The sequence below is a fragment of the Ictidomys tridecemlineatus genome, chromosome 3, assembly GCF_052094955.1.
Source record: "Ictidomys tridecemlineatus isolate mIctTri1 chromosome 3, mIctTri1.hap1, whole genome shotgun sequence".
NCBI lineage: Eukaryota > Metazoa > Chordata > Mammalia > Rodentia > Sciuridae > Ictidomys > Ictidomys tridecemlineatus.
In genome coordinates this window covers 26,332,278-26,348,209 of record NC_135479.1, presented here as the reverse complement: position 1 = coordinate 26,348,209, position 15,932 = coordinate 26,332,278, and the positions used below count along the sequence as shown (strand labels likewise).

The window sequence follows — 15,932 nt, the reverse complement described above, 5'->3', positions numbered from 1 at the left end:
GGTTCAATACTCAGCACCACATACAAACAACGATGTTGTGTCCGCCAATAACTAAAAAATAAATGTTAAAAAAATTCTCTCTCGGGGCTGGGGATGTGGCTCAAGCGGCTAGTGCCCTCGCCTGGCATGCGAGGGGAGCTGGGTTCGATCCTCAGCACCACATACAAATAAAATAAAGATGTTGTGTCCACTGAAAACTAAAAAATAAATATTAAGAAAAAAAATTCTCTCTCTCTCCCTCTATCACTCTCTCTTAAAAAAAAAAAGCATAACTATAGACCAATGAATGGTTATATACTAGTCATGTTGGCAATCAAAAAGTTTTAGATTTTGGAACATTTTGGATTTCAGATTTTCAGATTAAGAATGCTCATACTATATTCACAATTACTAAAGTATTAGAATGAATTGCCCTCATCTTCTATTCAGGAAAATACATCAAGATGCCCATCAGATATTATCCCCAAAACAACCTTAAATTCGTTTTCACATGTGCTCCATCTGTCTCTGTCTCTGTCTCTGTCTCTGTCTCTCTTTTTCTCTCTCTGTCTTTGGTGTTAGGGATTGTAAGGCAAGCACTCTACCATTGAGCTACACACTAGTTTTAAAGTTCCTTCTAATTCTAAAAACATCATTATAAACAAGTTATAACTAATTTTATCACATCATTGCTTTTGGGAAGCATTTACTTTTATTTATTTATTTTTTGGTACTGGAAATTGAACCCAGGGGCATTCTGCCACTGAGCTATATCCCTTGCTTTTTTTTTTTTCTCCTTCTTAATTTTGAGACAGAATCTCTCTTGCCTTGCTGAGGCTGGACTAAAACTTGTAATCCCCTTGTTTCAGCCTCCCAGGTTGCTGGGGTTATAGGCATGCACCACCACACCCAGCTTATTGACTTTAATTTTTTTGTAATACTGGGGGTTGAACCCAGGACCTCATGTATGGTAGGCAATTACTCTACCACTGAGCTACATCCCCAACCCCTTTTATTTTATTTTGAGACAGTCTCACTGAGTTTCCACAGCTGTCCTCGAACTTGCAATCCTGCTGCCTCAGCCTCCCAGATAGCTAAAATTATAGATGTGTGCCACCACGTCCACCAGAAAACATGTTTTAAAGAGGCTCTACTGAGTGGCTGGTTGGATTAAATGACCTTTGAGATAGCTTTGAATTTTGCAGTGTATGGATAAGATAAAAGGTTTACTCAATGCACACAATTTGAGTGCTTTATCAATCAGAGGTAATATGCATTATTAACTATAAATTTCTTCTTATCTTCAAGACGGACAGTGGGACTTATCAAACTATCATCTCTTAGACCTTGGACGGCCTCACCATTCCATACGATGTATGACTGTGGTACACGACAAAGTCTGGTGTGGCTACAGAAACAAAATCTATGTGGTTCAGCCAAAGGCCATGAAAATAGAGGCAAGTTTAAACCTGTTTTTTTGTACTTTGTGAATTTGTATTATCCAAAGACTAGAAGACTATTTTTTTTTGTCAGTTTCTATAGAGATTGTTTTCCGAATCTATGTGTTTTAGGGACACATTAGTATTATTTTTGGATGTCTTAGCTTTCTGTGATATTTCAGCTCTTTTGACTATGAAGTTGGGAAATGGGTGGGGTTTTTTGTTTTGTTGTTTTTTAATGAAGATTCACACATGAATGTTAAAATATGCCTGTGTTTATATCCATAGATGTATGTGTGTTTTATTTTAATACTTGATGCATGATCGTTTAACTATGGAAGGATTGGTTGAGAGGATTCCCAAGTTTCCACACACCACTCCATGTAAATCCAGGCACATCCTCATGTATATCACAAACTGAGAAATAGCATTACAGTGAGAATTTGTTATAAAAACAAAAGGCTCTTATTATTGCTTTCCTAAAATGTTTTTGACACAATATATAAATTTATTATTAATAGTTTTTTTTAAATAGCTATTTATAGCAGGAAAATTTTTTTAAGGTGAAATTTCTCCTCCCAGCCCCAAATCCCATTCCCTTTCTGGAAGTTCCAAAATGTAATTTATTTTTCATCTCTATTTTTTATACAACATTGTGGGTTCCTTTTTGCTTAATTATAAATAGGATATTGCTTCATGTATTATTCTATAGCAACACAAAATCCTGAGAGTCACAATTTTTCTGTTGAACACTGTCACACAGTATGGAGATACCAGCATTATTTTCATAAAGTTACGTTGTCTGTAGTGCTAAAGCTCAATGCCATATGATTCTTTATTCTCCTTTTAATTTTTATTTTATTTGTTTATGTAAATGTGTATTTTGCATTCAAGATGAAAGAAATTGTGTATATGAGGGTAATCATATTAAGGTAACTAGGCTCCCCTTTTTTTTTAAATACCTTTATTTTATTTATTTTTATGTGATGCTGAAGATGGAACCCAGGGCCTTGCATGTGCTAGGTGAGCGCTCTACCACTGAGCCACAACCCCAGCCCCTAGGCTCCTCTTTTAATGAATAGTCTCCAAATTGTTGTCCAGATTAGCAGAGTTTTTAAACATGACCTTCTATGTAACAAAGTAACTATGACTGAACATCTCTCCTAGAAATCATTTGATGCACATCCCAGGAAGGAGAGCCAAGTGCGGCAGCTTGCATGGGTGGGTGACGGTGTGTGGGTCTCCATTCGTTTGGATTCCACACTTCGTCTCTATCATGCACATACTTACCAACATCTACAGGATGTGGACATTGAGCCTTATGTAAGCAAAATGTTAGGTAAGCTTCTATGGCATTTTCTCTTTGCCAATGAAAGAGAAGGTTTATTTATTTATTTGTGGTGCTGGGGATCAAATCCAGGGCTCTGGGCATGATAGGCAAATGTTCTACTACTGAGCTACATCCTCAGCCTATTGATTGACTGACTGACTGACTGATTGATTGCAGTGCTAGGGATTGACCCCAGAGCCTTGCACATGCTAGGGAAAGCACATTCCCAACCTGATTTATGTTTAAATGAGCTACATTCCCAACCCTGATTTATAAACATGACCTAAGTAGACCAGTGAATAAGTTTCCCAGGAATGGTGAATTCATATTATTGAAAGTATTCAGCAGATGTTCCAGTTGACCTTGTGGTTCTTGACCAAAACTTAAGAATGTCTTTGACTCCTCTCATGCTTTCTACCTCCAGTCCATCGCCAAGAACTCTGTCAAATCTAAATAGACCTTAAATCAGTTCTTTATCTCTACCATGTTCCCCACGTGATAACCATGTACCTCCTAACTGATCTCCCTGTTTCCACTGTCTGTTTTCTGCATAGAAACCAGCATGCAAAAATTGCCTTGGTACTCCTCCACTCTTCTCTTTAGGGGAGGTGACGTTTTATCCCATAAGCAGAAGACTTTACATGGTCTGGACCATTTTCCTTTCAGACTCTCTTTTGCTCACATTGACCCTCAGCTCAACAAGTGCTTTCCCATTTGGGACCCTCACATATGCTGTAGCAAGTTCTTCTTGCTCTCTTTTTACTTAGCTTTCAGGTCATAGCCTGTGTCCTATTCAGAAAAGATCTTTTTTCTTCACAGGCTTATCATTGTGCTTATATGGGTATTACATGGTTATTGTTTACTATCTTTCTCCATAGACTGTAACCCCCGTGAAGGGCAGGAATCATCTCTGTCTTGTGCTCAGCTGTATTTTTAGCACCTAATCCAGTGCTGTATTTTTATTTGGAATATCATAAAGGACTATTTCATGAAGAAAGTTTGAACCAGATCAGTGGCTTTTATTTTAGCCTTTTAGATTATTGCCTAGGAGAACATGACTCAACTGTGTTTCCTTGCCCTATAGTCAGGCATGTGGAAACATACACTCTAACTATAAAGGTGTACTTTGACTATAGGTTAAAGATTCCTAGCTTAGGCTGAATCAGAATTAAAAGTTCCTTTCTACACTGATTCTATGATCAGGCCCTCAAATTCTTATGAGTAGAATTTATGAGTGATTTATGGTATTTGTCTTCAGTGTATTATCTATTTAATCATTTTGATAACCATATATTTTCTTCAGTGACTTACAAGTTTACATATTCATATTGCTTTTCATATCCTAAAGTAGCCAAGGATCCTTGGGTTTTATTTCAATTCTTCATGGGAGTTTATTTTAATGTATTTAAATTAGTTTCTTTTGAAAATAAGTTATACAATTACATAAAATTATTATAATTATAAAATTCTTTTAAAATAAAAAAAAAATTCTTTCTCCCTAAATTATTTGTAGATGATATCCTAATATATCTAAACTACTTTAGAATCTAAATTTATAAACAAAGGAAAAAGTGTAAATTTTGTTAGCAAAGATTGTTTTTTATCCACACAAATTTAAAGCAAATCAAAATTTTTCAGCTTGTAAAACCGAAGGACATTTTATCTCCCAAACTAGTAAACTGTTTTTTTGTTGCTCCCTAATTAAATTCTGTATCATATTTCCTGATATATCTTATTTCCTGCGTACCTTCCTTCTGGATGATAATATAATGCCAGATACTTTTAGAATTTGCTTTTTCCATTAACCCTGACTTGTCAGATTGGTGATAAGGGTAATAAGAGCTTGCTTTGATGTGCACCTTCAGCAAACATTCATCTAGCTCTGGTCACTTTTTTTTTTTTCCTTTGTTGTATTAATCCACCTGTTCTAAGGGATTTGAAATCTAAAACTTGGTCTGCTTTGGTTTCTCAGTGAAATGTACTCCTTTCCACCCCCCTTACAGGTACTGGAAAATTGGGCTTCTCTTTTGTGAGGATTACAGCTCTTATGGTGTCTTGCAATCGTTTGTGGGTGGGGACAGGAAATGGTGTCATTATCTCCATCCCATTGACAGAAAGTAAGTATATTTTTAGATAACTGTCACAGGACAAATAGGAGAATTGTAGAAAATAATCATGTCCAGAACACACAGATAGAGGGATTGTTTAGATATTGTCAAATAAGTAGTAACTCAGAAAATCAAGCTGATGTTTCACTCTTTGTATGAAATGTATAAACTCTAGAGAGAGAAGAGCAGGACCAGTTTCAGAATTAAGTTTTTCATTGTAAGAAGCTCTTTTTCTCATTTCAGGAATCACAGCCCTATTTTGTTTTTGAAATAAAAGTTTAAGTCTAGTTTTCTTCAGTTTTAGTATACCAGTATCCATGAACACTGCCTATTGTTTGTCATAGTTTTCTATCTCCTAGGCCAGTAAATAGTCCAGCATGTCCCATTTCTTGTATTTGAGGCTTAAAAAAAGTTGTGGAAGAAGTTCCTCAAGAGGTCAGCAAGCCTTTCTTTGTACCAAAAAAAAAAAAAAAAAAAAAAAAAAAAATCTGCTTGAAAATAATTTGATTTATTATTTTTGTGAGCAAAGTGTGCCTTGTGTTTTTCTCATGTGATGTTCCATTACATCAGTCATGCATTAAGTGTTTTTGTGTTGCAGAATTCATGAGCAGGGAATGGTTTGGGGGAAAAAAATACCATAAGTTAATAAATACAGACCTCAGAGTTACAGTCACCCTACCCTTTCTTAGGGAAAGGGGAGGAAAGAGGACTAGAAGGAGAATTTGGAGCCTTGAAAGAACTCACGTTCTTGATCCCAAGTGTATCTTCTTCAGTGACTTACAAGTCTACGTATTCATATTGCTTTTCATATCCTAAATAGTCCAGGATCCTTGTTTCATTCCAATTCTTCATGGGAGTTGCATTTTAATATATTTAAATTAGTTTCTTTTGAAAATACACAGAAGAGAAGAAAAAATAAAGGGGAAATTTTAGCAGTTTAGGAAATATTTCACATCAAGCTCTTGGATTTTTATTTGGATATACAAAAGTGGCTTTATGATTAAAGAAATCAAAATCATAGTAAATCAAATTGTGTTTTTTGAGCAGAGATGTTCTGTAGAGGCATTGGTGAGAACTTTGTTACTTGGTATTATGCCAAGTTGGATATTATTAATTTTGTTGGGGACCAGATAGAAGATGCTCAGAGTGATGGCTCACAGTAATGCCTCTCCTCCCTGTCATGCGCCTCTCCATGTCCCCTTTCCTCCTTTCTCACTTTAGCCGTAATCCTCCACCAGGGACGTTTACTGGGGCTGAGGGGTAAGTGCAGATCCTGAACCAAACTCTTCTTTCTGGCTTCTCAGCCACTGTGAGGCTGTTCCCTCTTCTAGAAACCCTTTTGAATGTTCTTCAATGTCACCCACTCGCAGTCACTGCCTTGCAGCAGACTTTTTTTTTTTAACGTTTGTTACATGGCCACCAACTGCTCAGCAGCTTAGTGTATTTATCATCTTTTGTTGCAGCTGAACTTTCTTTCAGACTTTGTTTTTCCTTCCGATAAAAACATGAAACATGTCTTAAAACTATTATTAATCTACATTGTTTACTCTTGTTACCAACCATGTTTCTTTCATTTACTTACTGGTGGAATGGGGATGTTTTGTGAGTCTGGTTGTTCTGTAGTAACCCAGCAAACCATTAGTCTGATGTAAGTGAAGCTACTCTGTGGTTGTGGCTGGATTCTATTAAATAGCATTTCCCATCCCTCTCAAGGGACATACTCTTACGGGGGGGGGGGAGAAAAATAAGAAGAAAAACTATTAGACTACATAGTAGTTAGATTCCTTTAATGAGGACTTTAAAAAAAAAAAACAGATACACCTAAGAATCAAATCCATTTTCTTTGGATAATTAAACTGATTTTTTAAAAAATCAATTGATGTGTTTAAAACATAAGTTTAGTTGCTAGACTGGCAAAATCCCCTACTCCATTTACTGAGGTACTTAAAAATAACTAGCATGCTATGTATCTCTTTTTTCCAGCTTTGCCTTGAATTGGCGTTGCTGCCCTTGTTTTACCTCAACTGGCTGTAGCTTTTAGATAATATCATAAGGATTAACCAGTAACCTCTTGCATTATTACTGTCTCCTAGGAAAAAATAGTTGGCATTTGATTTTTTTTTTTTAATTGCAGCAAATAAAACCTCAGGAGCAACAGGAAATCGTCCTGGCAGTGTAATCCGTGTATATGGTGATGAAAACAGTGATAAAGTAACTCCAGGAACATTTATACCCTATTGTTCAATGGCACATGCACAGCTTTGCTTCCATGGACACCGGGATGCTGTGAAATTCTTTGTGGCAGTCCCAGGTAAGTTAGATTATTCCATTGAGATGTTGCTTTTAGGTCTCTTGGTTCCACCACCTAGTCTAAAGCTAAGTACTAGAATTACAGGCAATTTCAATATAACACATGAAAGAAGTTCTATGATGGAGTATGATAAAAGTACTATAGGATACTTGAATGAAGTTGTTTTGCAATCTCTCCCCACCCTCCAAAACCAAATTCCTTGGTTTTTATTTAAGATACTTGCTTACTTTTGAAAAGCAAGGGTAATCTGCCAAAGATAGTCTTGACTTATGAAGGAGATCACTAGCCTCTTGTCATCCAGACCACATGCAAGAAGAAATGGGGAATGTGTTCTGGCACCTTTAGCAGTGTTGTATTAAGGATGAGCTAGTTGCCTGGGAATGTGGGTTCTCTTTCTCCGTCACTCACCTTGAGCAAGTCACTTAAACCTCTGATAGTTGTTTCCTTGTCTCCTGAATGGATGCCTACCCACTTCCTTTTTTTGTGAAAATTCCATTTGAATTTGTAAAATTCAGACAACATGGTAGTAGTGATATTCGGGGGGGAAAAAAGTTATGTCCATTTTTAAGTACCTCAGAATACTAAAAATGATGTTACTCACCCATGTTTTTAACTTTTTTTCTCCTAAAAGGGAAGTTTAGGAGTTAGATATAATTCAAATTTGAGCCAGGATGCAGTGGCACGGGTTTGTAATCTTAGAAACGTGGAAAGGATTGCATACTCAAGGCCAACCTCAGCAATTTAGTGATGTCCTATCTTAAAATTAAAAGTTAAAAGGTATGGGGATATAATTCAGGGTAAAGCACTCTGGTTTCAATTCCCTATACCAAAAAAAGTTCAAATCTGACTTTGCGTAACGTAGAAATGATAGTGTTTTTGTGTTTTTGTCACTGTTCTCCAGAGAAAGAAAACCAACATGTGTGGAGAGTTGGGGGTATGTGGAGAGTTTTTAAGGAAATGGCTCATGTGGCTGGCAAATTTGAAATCTGTAGGGCAGGCCAGCAGGTTAGAGACCCAGAGAGGAGTTGATGTTGCATCTAAATCTGAAACCAGTCAGGGACCCTCAGTATTTTTCTTTTAAGTCTTTCACTGATTAGGTGAGACCACCTACATAATGAAGGGCTTTACTTTAAACATTAAGCATATCTTTAAAATACTGTCACGGCAATATCTGGTGTTTGACCAGGTATCTAGACTCAGTGATCTAGCCAAGATGACGCATAAAATTAACATGTCCCAAGGATGTTCCAAAGACTAAGTGATTAAATGTACACAAGACAAGAGCTGGCATATGGTTGTCCAACCAGTTGTTCAATTATTCTTCACATGATAATGAACCTCCTGAAACCTCATTTGTACATTTACAAGTTCAAAGCTAGCCTCAGTCATTTTCTTAGGATAAATTCCTAGAATGAACATTGTGATAATGGTGTTTTAGATTTTTCTGTGTTTTTGTGGTACTTGATACCTGGGGCCTGGCACATACTAGACAAGCACTACCACTGAAATATATATAATATATATATATATAATTTTATTTTGAGACAGAGTTTTGCTAAGTTGTCCAGTCTGGCCTCAAGACTTGGGATCCTCCTGCCTCAACCTCCCAAGTGGCTGTGATCATAGGCATGTACATAGAATGTATATACGTGTATAGGCAACTAACAGAATTTTCTCTCTTTTTTTTTCTTTTTTATTAGAAAATATAAAAGTCCATGTTTTTGCATAAAAATCAAGTTTATTTACATAATCATAATATTTGCATGTCTAAATAAATGTGTTTGGTTTTATTCATTCTCCAATTGATGAGCTGCTAGGTTTCTGTTCCCATTTAAAAACAATACCATTGTGGGAGCGGTGACATACACCTGTAATCCCAGCAGCTGGGGAAGCTGAGACAGGAGGATTGTGAGTTCAAAGCCAGCCTCAGCAATAGCGAGGCGCTAAGCAACTCAGTGATATCCTGTCTCTAAATAAAATACAAAATTGGTCAAGTGGTCCCGAACCCCCCAAAAAATACAAACCAAAATCATAATACCATTAAAAGGTAAATAAATACTGCCAGGCATTGTGGCACACTTCTATAATACCAGCAGCTTGTGAGGCTGAGGCAGGAGAATCACAAGTTCAAGATCAGTCTCGGCAATTTAGCAAGAGGCCCTAAGCAACTTAGTGAGACCCTGTCTCAAAATAAAAAATAGAAAGGTCTGTGACAAAGTACCCCCTGGGTTCAATCCAAAAAAAGACATCTAAAAAAAATGATGGTCCTTCTTATGCATATGTATAAGACTTTTCTATTGGGTATAAATTTAAAAGTAGAATTGGCAACATTTGTGTGTATGTGTGTTTGTGTGTGTGTGTGTACATATACGTGTACATGTGAAGCCAGTTGGCCCTAAAAATTAAAGAATTTTGGTTATCCTTATCATACCATTGTTTTGTTTTTGTTTATTTTTTTATGTGGTACTGAGGATCAAACCTAGTGCCTCACATGTGTGGCACTACAACCACAGCCCCAACCATCGTGTTTATCCTTGTCATACTTTCATGTCCTTGCTTCTGAAGCAGAACTAACTAGTCTACTAATATAAGTTATTTCTAATAAGCTTGATTTCTTCTAGAAAATGCTTAAATCAGATCTTAATGAAGCCCTGTAGGGATACATCATACTGTCCTATCCACATTCTTTTTTGGGGGGTGGTTAATGGGGATTGAACTCCGGGGCACTTGACCACCACTGAGCCACATATCCCTCCCTATTTTGTATTTTATTTAGAGACAGGGTCTCACTGAGTTGTTCAGCGCTTTGCTGTTGCTGAGGCTGGCTTTGAACTTGCGATCCTCCTATCTCAGCCTCTTGAGCTGCTGGAATTACAAACATGTGCCACTGCACCTGGCTTGTCCTATACACTTTTTTAAGATAAATTAATTTTTTAATTTAGAGTATATCATGTCATATAACAATGTCCTGCTAGCTTCTGGAGTCATGGTCGGGGTAGTTTGACCAAAAGACAGCAGGTTCTGGAAAGAAAAAAAGTATATAGTCAAAACTTTCTAAAAGGGATGCCTTGGAGACTATTCATTTATTCACAGTGTGAATAACATTTAAAGGTTTTTATCTATCATTTCATGATCATGGGTTTTACTGTAGAACTAAAGCTTTAGAACAAATGGAGCAATTAGCAATTTTATCTATATACTCTAAACTAAAAATAAGATATACTATGAAAGGAAGGCCATGAATTTGAAATAAATTTAAATATTAATTTAAATATGCAAATCAGTAAGGCTTCAGTTGAAGATTATTCTGTCTCATAAACAAATGCAAACATTTCCTTTCAGGAGAGAGACCTTTCTACTGTCCCTCAAACCAGAAGGTAGAGATTGTAATAATTTGAAAACAGGCAGCTAAGACCTGCCTTGCCATACATATCCTACACTGATTTTGGATCTATTTCTGCTTCAGATTGAAAGATTGAATGGCTGGGGTTGTGGCTCATTGGCAGAGTGCTTGCCTAGCATGTGTGAGGCACTGGGTTCCATGCTCAATACCACATAAAAATAAACAAATAAAGACATTCTGTCCATCTATAACTACAAAAAAAATTTTTTTTAAAGATTTTCAGATTGAGATCTTATGACTTTCTAATCATTGTTTTCTGATCATGCAGAACTTTATAGTATCCCCAGTACTTTGTACTGAGCATGTATTTGCCAGTTTGTTTAACTCTAAAAAAATTCAGAGAGAAAGAATAAAATACTATGCCCTGTCCTCGTCTGTGATATAAGTAATATATACTTCTGCTCCTGTGTAAAATAGGTCAAGTCATTAGCCCACAAAGTGGCAGTAGTGGCACAGATTTAACAAGTGATAAAGCAGGACCATCTGCACCGGAATCCAGCAGCCAGACACCCTTGAAGTCTATGCTTGTCATCAGTGGAGGAGAGGGCTACATTGACTTCCGGATGGGTAAGTCTTTGGTTCTGGGGGCTCAGTTTCCACAGTGTTCTGCAATGTGGACTTTCAGCCATAGTAAATAGAAACCACTCTGATAATGATTTCTAAGATATTCTCTTTAAATTCTTCGCTTGAAGAAGGATTGTATATTTCTTTTTTGCCTTCTTTCTGCCTCTCTGTATGTATGTATATGTACATACACACACATTTCTTTTCATGCCCAAGTGTATTGTTCAAAGGAATATGAGAAATAGCAAGAAGTGGTCATTAAGTTTCATGTGAAGACCTGGAATCTAAAGACCCAGGGCAAATCATTCTACTATAGTTTTCTCACCTGCAAAATGAAGAAAATAAAAATACTTATAAAGCAGCACTCATATCAAAAGTGATTTCACCTGTTGTTTTCTTTTGTATATTAATTGAGCATCTACTATGTTAGACTTAACTTTGAGATGTGGAAACAAGTCAGATAAAGCCTCCTTCTAATAGCTTATAGAACAATACAGGCTGAGGACATGTCAGTATTAATATGTTATAAATGCTCTGGTAAAGAAAGAGTAGTCAGTTCTTCCCATGGGTGGGGAGAGAAGGAAGTCAAGAAATGGTGCTTGAAGTGACTCATCACTGAATAGTGTTAGTCTAAAAGATCAGGTTGGAAATGGACTGGGGAAGGCTGAGGATTGGCATTCTGAGGTAAGAGAATGTCTTGACCAAAATTTAGAGAGGCAAAACCATTTTAGCTGAAGAAAAAAACATTTTTAAATGACAGGAACATGGAGTAGAAAAGAAGTGTGAATTTCTAGTCTAAAAAGTGAGGGAGGAACTGGATTATGAGAGGCCTTTATTTACCAGATTTTCACTTTATCTTTCAAGAAAAGGAGTATTGCTAGAGGTCTTTAAATAGAGGTGCAATGTGATTAGATCTGTGTGGAAGGTGGATTGAAGGTTCAAGACTAAAGAGAAGTGCAGGATTGGGGCCGTAGCTCATTGGTAGAGCACTTGCCTTGCACGTGTAAGGATACTGGGTTTGATCCTCAGCATCACATAGAGATGAGTAAAGATATTATGTCCATTTACAACTAAAAAAAATTTTTTTGTAAAGAGAGGGAAGTGAGTTAGAAAAAAATGAATACCTGAGTGAGGTAGGGACAGTGGGAATACAGAAGCAGCATGATAAAGAATTGTTACCTAATGGGATGTGGCAAAAGAGAATGATCCATTCACTCAGAACTCCAAACAGAGGCAGCAAATCCAGAGGAAAAGAGTAGTGCTTAGTAAACTGTAAAGCAACATGCCAATGTGAATTTACCAGCTATAAATAGACTAACCTAAAAATCTCAGTGATTTGAAAAGCTTCCAAACATAAAGTATTGAATGATTTTTAAAGAATATAAAAATATAAATCAGTGATAGATTATTATTTTAGATAAGAATTCTGTAAAAATTTAAAGTCATTTAAATTACAGTGTGCCATATGCAACTAGTGTAAAATCTAATGCAAGAGATTTTACAGAATATCTAATACAAGAGACTTCTAGACATAATTTTAAGGAAAAAGAAGTAATGCTTAGAAATTGATTTGATCCTGTTAATATCGCCAGGAATGGATTAGTTTCAAAATGTTTTAAATAATTAGTAGTGCAGCATTTCTTTATAGAAAGTAATTGTAAGGACTCCACTTGGCTGGGATGATCTCTGTAGATTTTTCTTGGAATACAGCAGGCACTTGGAACCATACGATGAATATGGTAGAGCCTGACAAGATGGCACACTCCTGTAATCCCGATGACTCACAAGTTAAGGCAAGCCTCAGCAATTTAGCAAAGGCCCTAAGTAACTCAGTGAGACACTGTTTTAAAATAAAAATTAAAGAGAACTGGGGATGTAGCTCAGTGGTAAAAGCTCCCCAGAGTTCAATCCACAGTACGAAAAAAAAAAAAAAGAATATGTTAGTAAAATCTCTGTAGTTTTTCTATTTCTACTAAATTCCTTCCATTGTAGCTCCTGAGACTAGCATAAAAATTGCTTAACTAGATTTGGCAATATCTCTAGTAATCCAGCCTGAAAAATAAACTTGTCTTTAAGTATAAATTAATTGTGTTTTTTGTTGTTGTTGTCGTTTTTTTTTTACCAGGTATTGGAACTCAGGGGCACTCAACACTGAGCCACATCCTCACTCTTTTTGGTGTTTTGTTTAGAGACAGGATCTCACTGAGTTGCTTAGGGCCTCAATAAATTGCTGAGGCTGGCTTTGAACTCATAATCTCCCTGCCTCAGCCTCCTGAGTTGCTGGGTTTATAGGCACGAACCACTGTACCCTGTTATAAAATTAAATTTGGGGGGAGCCAGGATTTAAACCCAGGGACATCAACCACTAAGCCACATCCCCAGCTCTATTTTGTATTTTATTTAGAGACAGAGTCTCACTAAGTTGCTTAGGGCCTCACTGTTGCTGAGGCTGGCTTTGAATTCGAAATCCTCCTGTCTCATCCTCTGAAGATGCTGGGATTACAGGCTGTGCCACACACCTGGCTTATAAATTAATTTTTGTAGTGAATTAAAAAAAATTGGAAGGAAGGGCTATGATCCCCATTCTAAGTCATCATTGGGGAAGCCAGGCTGTCGTAGAAGTGAAGTGGGGAGGGGGATGTGGATCTCTCGCCATTCCTGAGACCCTCAGTTGTGGCAAACCAAGTCTGGAAGGTAATATTTAGAAAATGACCAAACAAACACCTCCTGGTGCAGATCCTAAGCAATTAATTGGAAAGGACTGGAACAGTAAGGTAAATTGGGTCACAAGCTGTTTAGTCACTCTCACCTTGCAAACTAGGATTTGGAGTGGATCAGTTACGAGATGTCAATCTAGAAACATACTGGCAATCAGATGGGTCCCAGCCTCATTTAGTGAACATCCAGTTCAGCAACTTGAATTGGTAGAACCAAGTGGCTGGATTCATGTTCCCTTAACTGATAATCATAAGAAGCCAACTCAAACATTCATGATACAGATTGCTGTTCTAGCCAGTCACCAAAATGGGAGAGATGCCCACATGAACAAATTAAAATATACACACCAGTAGAAGAGAGCTCTTTTGGTAAATTTCCTAGATGTATAACTGTCGATTTCATGATGTATGGATCACTAAGGTGACTTTAAATAGGAGCAAAAGTGATGAATCCTTTGTTTTCTTCTGTTATTACATTTTATGTTGGATATCTTTATTGAAAAATGCATCAGTTATTTTACAATTTTATATACACTTAAAAGTATTTTAACTTTGATAAATAAATTTTGGGTCATATTGAAAAAAATTGATTTTTTTGTTGTTGGTCTGTTTCCTTTTTTATTTCCTGCAATATTTTAACAATGACAAACAGATCTCCATAGGTTCTTTATTTTTTTTAATGTTGTATCTTGAATTGTAGTATGTAGAGACTGTTGGAAACAGGATAAAATAGAATCTTCAAAACAACTCAGAAAACAAGTACCAACAACTTTTTGTCTCAACAGCTATTAAGAGCCAAGCCTAATTTTTTTTTCACATTCTAAAATCATGTTGATTTTTTTAGTTCAGAAAATGAATTTTATCTCTGTGATTTGGCATTCTTGTGGGACAAGGGCAGAAATTAGTGGAGTGGATAAGGGAGGGAGTGGCCTGCAAAGAAAGATGCAAATAATCAAGATTGTTTCTCTTACACTATTTCTATTTTCTGTTCTATATTTTCTTTTGTGTAGCTGAAATTCAGGTGGTCACATTAGAAAATTTTAGAATATCAGTAGAATATCTTGTTCTTTGGTATGCATAATTTTAGGATTTTGCTGAAGAATTCATCCCACCAGACAAGTTGTCACTAGGTTGTGTCAGAATAACCCTGCTCTGTACAAAAATTAACTGATGTGAGCTTATGGAGAGGAGTGAGTGCGCCCACTACCTCATTCACCACATTCACTTAGCCACCTTGCAGAGGACCTGTGGCCTCCGTACTGCCCCAACCTTTTTGTTTCTCAATCTTTACCATATGCTGTTAATTCATCACCTGTCCTAAACCTGAAAATCATAGGAAGAAAAGCCTAGTATAGCAGGTGATGAATTTGCTGTCTTTCAAGGAGACTTTTAATTTCTACATGCTTTTATCGGTTGTCTTCAGTTGAAGAACTTTTCTTCTGTCACTTGATTTAATAAGCTGTTTGGATTTGGGATTTAGTTAGTTTGTGTGCTCTGTCTCTTTGTGCACACTTATAGCATTATTTAATCTCAATTCTTTTATTTTGTTGTTATTGGTACTGGGGATTGAACTCGGGCACTTCCACTGAGCCACGTCCCCAGCCCTATTTTGTATTTATTTCATTTAGAGACAGGGTCTCACTGAGTTGCTTAGCACATCACTTTGAGGCTGGCTCAGCCTTCTGAGGATCAAACTTAGGGCAAACACTCTTCTGGTGAACTGTATCTCCAGCCCCAGCTGTCCATTTTGGATGAACACAGATTTGGACAGCTTTGTTGTCTTAGCTTCCCTTTTCTGTTAACATCAGTGTGCAGATGTATTGCAATATCTTACCAACATACTATGGTGAGCTCGTTTTTATAAGTATAGGGGAAAATGAATAAACCTTTTCAAAGCTCTGTAATGATTTGCATGAGTGGGTGAAGATTCTGACTTATGGTATTTCTTTTACTGTTTTTCTGCAGTGGAAGTCAGACAAGTTTTGTGCATCTATGCATAGACTAACCATGAGCATTATGTAATTCACATAGTTCTATATTTCCCATGTTAATCTAACTTGAGTCTCCTTATCATCCACTAG

The 15,932-nt window shown here is 36.7% G+C and overlaps 1 protein-coding gene and 1 pseudogene across 15 annotated transcripts in view; both read left to right on the top strand.

Moving 5' to 3' along the window:
• Nucleotides 1-15,932, top strand: part of Spag9 (sperm associated antigen 9) — a 150,131-nt gene that overhangs the window by 129,654 nt on the left and 4,545 nt on the right. For 10 of the 15 annotated variants that reach the window (XM_078042249.1, XM_078042248.1, XM_078042244.1 and 7 more), the window contains 6 exons: nucleotides 1,288-1,436; nucleotides 2,586-2,757; nucleotides 4,752-4,865; nucleotides 6,078-6,116; nucleotides 6,991-7,167; nucleotides 10,988-11,137. In XM_078042249.1, coding sequence (XP_077898375.1) covers nucleotides 1,288-1,436; nucleotides 2,586-2,757; nucleotides 4,752-4,865; nucleotides 6,078-6,116; nucleotides 6,991-7,167; nucleotides 10,988-11,137 — 801 coding nt within the window. The remainder of the gene's footprint in view (nucleotides 1-1,287; nucleotides 1,437-2,585; nucleotides 2,758-4,751; nucleotides 4,866-6,077; nucleotides 6,117-6,990; nucleotides 7,168-10,987; nucleotides 11,138-15,932) is intronic. The other 5 variants (XM_078042245.1, XM_040268968.2, XM_005321617.5 and 2 more) reach the window with 1 other exon arrangement.
• LOC144376074 (anaphase-promoting complex subunit 10 pseudogene) lies at nucleotides 11,144-15,923 on the top strand (annotated as a pseudogene).